Below are 5,305 nucleotides of genomic sequence, written 5' to 3' on the forward strand. Positions count from 1 at the left end.
TTTGAGACAGTCTTGCCCTGTTGCCCAGGCTGGAGTGCAATGGCGCAATCTCAGTTCACTGCAACCTCCGCCTCCCGGGTTCAAGCGATTCTCCTGCCTCAGCCTCCAGAGTAGCTGGGATTACAGGTGCGTGCCACCACGCCCGGCTAATTTTTTGTATCTTTTAGTAGAGATAGGGTTTCACCATGTTGGCCAGGCTTCTCAAACTCCTGATCTCGTGGTCCGCCCGCCTCGGCCTTCCAAAGTGCTGGGATTATAGGCACGAAGCACCGCACCCAGCTCTTATTTATGTTTTAGGGGAAAAGGGAGATGAATTGATATATCTACCTTTATTTTTTCCTCTGAGTATGTAAGTAATACATGCTCACTAAAAAAAACAAAAAAACAAAAAAACAAAACAAAAAAAAAAAAACAGGGGCCGGGCGCAATGGCTCATGACTGTAATCGCAACACTTTGGGACACCAAGGTGGGCGGATTGTTTGAGGTCAGGAGTTCGAGACCAGCCTGGCCAACATGGTGAGATTCCATCTCTACTAAAAATACAAGAATTAGCCGGGCATACTGATGCGTGCCTGTAATCCCAGCTACTTGGGAGGCTCAGGCAGGAGAATTGCTTGAACCTAGGAAACGGAGGCTGCAGTGAACTGAGATCGTGCCACTGTACTCCAGCCTGGGTGACAGAGTGAGACTCCATCTCAAAACAAAAAAAGATACAGAAAGCTAATCCAGCCTCTCTGCTAACCTGCTTGCAGGCCCATTCAATGTGCATGTATCTGCATACACATATGATAGAAGAGTCTAACTTTGAGCCCCCTAAGGGTAGCTCCTGTGTCTAGTAGATGTTGCAAGAGCTGAATCCCATTGCTCTGGAAGATCTTCTCAGTTCCAGCATCCTCCTGGGCCAAAGGACGCACTTCAGTGCAGACACATGGCTGGAGATAATCACAACTTTTCTTTCTTTCTTTCTTTTTTTTTTTTTTGAGACAGGGTCTCCCTCTGTTGCCCAGACTGTACTGCAGTGGTGCAATCATAGCTCACTGAAGCCTTGACCTCCCAGGGTTAAGTAATTCTCCTACCTCAGTCTCTGGAGTAGCTAGGACTGCAGACGCACATCACCATGCCCAGCTAATTTTTTAAATTTTTCATAGAGACAGGGTCTCGCTATGTTGCCCAGGCTAATCTCAAACTCCTGGCTTCAAGTGACCCCCTGCCTCCCAAAGTGCATCATCCACCATGCCTGGCCCCACTCACAACTTTTCTTATTACTCCTAAGGATAAACAAACTTCAGCTGCCCAAGCAAGTTTTTGTGAACTATATCACCTACCTTGGTCAATGACCCAGAGGGTGAGGCTGTTGTTGGGGTCCTTGAGAGACTTCCGGGGCACTGCTTTAATCAGGAGGGTCAGGGCATTGTCTCGGCCTTGGCCAGAGACCCCCACCTCTGTCAGCAGATCTAAGAGGTTACTGATGAGGACCTTCAGCTCCCTGGCGGGATCTGGCAACAAGAAGATATCAGTGGGCTCCACAGCAGCCCAGCCCTGTTTGACCCTTGAACTTCAACAAACCAGGGAGACACAGGGAAGGGGGGATCCACATCCCAGGCTCCAGACTGAGCTCCAGCTTTGTCCTGAGACACCTTGGCTGCTGAGAATCTAGAGTAAAATAATGTCACCAAACCGTATTCCAAGCAACCTGCAGCTCCAAGTCTAGTCCCCAAAAAACTGGCCTGGCTGGCTCAGCCCCATCCCTTCCATGACAGTAACGTCCAAAAGACCCCAGACCTGCTTCCACTCACCCACGATGATGGCGCCTTCTTTGCCCTGGAATCCTTTTTTGACACCTTCCTTGAGGGCATCAAACATAACCTGCAGTAGGTGGCAGGCAGCCAGGGACACAGCCTGGTTTTCCACACCCAGGATGGAGACTACTCGCCGAGTTCCCAGTATGCTCAGGGTTGCCACTGTCTGGGGTGGGAGAGGTGGACAGAAGCTTCCAGTTGGTCAAGGGCAGCCACAGATATCCCTAACTGTAAGTTAGAGAATATGGCCAGAAGGAGAGAATTGGGTGGAAGGTGCAGCTCCAGGTGAAAACAAGACAGAACAGATGGCATGACCCAGGGTAATGGCAGGATAATTTTGTTAGAAAGGCTTCCTAAAGGAAACATTCCAGAGCAATGCCCTACTACCTCTCCTTGGCGGCAGAGAAGACACAGTATACTGTGGCCCTGGGAGCAGTTGCTTTAGGTCATGTCTCCCCAAGAAAAAGACCTAAACCTAGACAAAGCTACCTGACCACAGGCTTAATGGTCTAGTTCTTCCCCAATCTAAACCCTGAGGTTCTTTCCACACCCTGGGGATGTGGATGTGCACGGAATGGGCCCATGAGACCTCTCCACCCCGTTTCTAAGCTGGAGAACCCTAGAAGGCCTGCTTGGTCCACTGAGCCCTGATCCTGACTGCTTCCACTTAGCAGCTGAGTGTCCTTGGCCAAGACTGTGAACTGGGATGGACCAGAAGGCAGGAGGGAACAGAATGCATATGCTTTTACCAATCTTAGCCTTGTGAGACCCAAAATGCAGCCCAAGTTCAGCCTAAAGAGATTTCATTGACTATTTCACAGTTCCACTCCTATCTAGGAATTGTGGGCTCCCCTAAAAGCAACCAAGGAGTCTAGTCTTTGGTTCCCTCTCCCCTGGAGCAAGCCAGCTCAGGTAAGAGGGGGACATGGACTTCACCACACTGGCCCAGGAGCAGGACTGTTCTTGCTGAACTGTCCATGCTGGGCCACCACCATCTGTGCTCAGAATCGTGTTGGAGCCAAGCCCCGCGTGTCTGGTCACTGTCTCAATGGTAAAGAGATGCTGTGGTGGCCAGGCGCAGTGACTTACGCCTGCAATCCCAACACTTTGGGAGGCCAAGACAGGCGGATCACAAGGTCAGGAGATCAAAACCATCCTGGCTAACACGGTGAAACCCCGTCTCTACTAAAAATACACAAAAATTAGCCAGACGTGGTGGCAGATGCCTGTAGTCCCAGCTACTCGGGAGGCTGAGGCAGGAGAATGGCGTGAACCCAGAAGGCGGAGCTTGCAATGAGCCGAGATTGTACCACTGCACTCCAGCCTGGGCGACAGAGTGAGCCTCCATCTCAAAAAAAAAAAAAAAAAAGATGCTGTGGTGACATCACTGACCACATCACTCACTATGAGGACTCTCTGCTCCAGAGGAAATGACAATTTGATCTTTAGAGCAAGGACAAGTGCCCTTTTCTGGGCAATGAGCTTGCTTGTGCCATACGGACATTGAAGGAGTCAGTGACCAATGTGTTTTTGGGAGTTGGCTGCAGGAAAGCTGGGGCTCACACTTGTAAGCTCCCAAAAAAGCAAGTGCTTCGGGTACCCCAGGGCTGTTTTTGCTCTTGCCAGCCCCACTTCATCCTAATTTATGTTGGTCTTTTTCACCCCATTTTTATTTTTTCTGTCTTGTTACACGTATCTCCTTGTACTCTGCCTTAAGTTCTTTTTGTTTGGTTGATTTTTTTTTTTGAGATAGTCTCGCTCTGTCACCCAGGCTGGAGTGCAGTGGCATGATCTCGGCTCACTGCAACCTCCACCTCCTGAATTCAAGCAATTCTCATGCCTCAGCCTCCTGAATAGCTGGGATTACAGGTGCACGCCACCATGCCTGGCTAATATTTTTATTTTTAGTAGAGATGGGGTTTCTCCATGTCCCCCAGGCTGGTCTTGAACTCCTGACCTCAAGTGATCCACCTGCCTCAGCCTCCCAAAGTGCTGGGATTACAGGTGTGAGGCACCATGACTGGCCTAAGTTCTTTTTAGAATAAGATAAGGGGTAGAGGGTGGGTGGAAGAGTGGATGGATGGATGGATGGATGGATGGGCAGATGGGTGGATGGGCAGATGGGCAGATAGGTGGACGGAGGGACGGATGGACAGACAGACAAAGGGACGGAAGCAGTAACCAGCCTCTCCACTCCACCTACCCGTGACTGATGCTCAGAGCAAATGCCAACCAGCGTACGCAGAGCTGCCAGCATGAGGTCAGTCTCTCCTGTGTCCAGCAGACGTTGCAAGAGCTGAACCCCATTGCTCCGGAAGATCTTCTCTGCTCCAGCATCCTCCCTGGCCAGCACCACCAGGTTCTGAGAAGCCTACGTCAAAGGAAGTACATTATAATGTTGACACTGCACGTGGCATAGGACGCAGCACAGGTGAGCAGGGGCCCCGAGCCCCAGACCTCACTGCTTCCACCTCACAGTTGAGTGATCATGGCCAAAAAATAACCTCTTTGAAGTTTAGCTTCCTGTGTAAGTAGAGGGAAGAGCCTTCTCTCAGAATTGATGGTTAGAGCAAATGAGTCCCCAGCACAGCCTGAGGGGCTGGGACAGTGCCTCAGTTACCTCCGTACACCCAGCTCCTGGCACAGGGCTTGGTCAACAAGGCACTCTGTGAACTCCTTGGCTCACGCTAAAGTCCCAGACCCTCAGACCTCCCATCCAGGCCCTATGAGCCCAGCTGCACAATTGGAGGAGCTGCAGAGCAGGGCAGCAGGGGCTTCTGGGGCCTACATGGGTGAAGGGTACTATGGATGGGTGGCTCTTGCGGGAGCTCACTTACTGACTCAGCCCGGGGCCTATACCTTTTGCTTTTTCTCAGTGCCTTTCTCTTCTGGGTCCAACAGTATTTGAAACATCTGTTCCACTTTGGCATCCGTCGAGGACATGTATCGCACCTAGACAAACCAACGAAGCATGGAAGAAATCATGGCTCTTGGCCAGAGACATCATACTCCCTATTCATTTGTCTCTAGCTCCTCACTCTGGGAGGCACAGTGAAGATGTCTAGGCTCAGGGCTAGCACCTAGCTACCCTGGGCAGGAAGAGACATGCCTGGCAGTGCCTCCTAAATTTCCCACAGTTGTTTTTCTTTCTGAGTGATTTCCTGCTTGGGCAGCAGGGGAAGTGCCCATGCTGTAGTGCCTTTCGGGAGGGGAGGCATCCTGTCAGCTACAAAGCAACCCACTCACAGTGGTGCCATCTACGTTGTGGCAGAGTGAATGGGCTGCCCATGGCACTGAACTAAGCATTTATAACTCCTGCCAGGGAGCTGGCAGATTGTGAGGTAGTTGCTAACACTTCCTTTAGCTCCAGAAATCTCTTTGGACTGTTTTAAAAACAATCTGAAGGCCGGGCGCGGTGGCTCAAGCCTGTAATCCCAGCACTTTGGGAGGCCGAGACGGGCGGATCACGAGGTCAGGAGATCGAGACCATCCTGGCTAACACGTT

General features: G+C 51.0%; 1 protein-coding gene across 1 annotated transcript in view; it reads right to left on the reverse strand.

Moving 5' to 3' along the window:
- Positions 1-5,305, reverse strand: part of UNC45A (unc-45 myosin chaperone A) — a 27,860-nt gene that overhangs the window by 13,897 nt on the left and 8,658 nt on the right. Inside the window, exons 8-12 of the mRNA XM_017854997.1 lie at positions 4,660-4,752; positions 4,004-4,171; positions 1,798-1,966; positions 1,323-1,497; positions 951-958 (exon numbers count right to left, since the gene is read on the reverse strand). Of these exons, the coding sequence (XP_017710486.1) occupies positions 951-958; positions 1,323-1,497; positions 1,798-1,966; positions 4,004-4,171; positions 4,660-4,752 (613 nt within the window). The remainder of the gene's footprint in view (positions 1-950; positions 959-1,322; positions 1,498-1,797; positions 1,967-4,003; positions 4,172-4,659; positions 4,753-5,305) is intronic.

Source organism: Rhinopithecus bieti, unplaced genomic scaffold (genome assembly GCF_001698545.2).
Source record: "Rhinopithecus bieti isolate Rb0 unplaced genomic scaffold, ASM169854v2 scaffold_39857, whole genome shotgun sequence".
Lineage (NCBI taxonomy): Eukaryota > Metazoa > Chordata > Mammalia > Primates > Cercopithecidae > Rhinopithecus > Rhinopithecus bieti.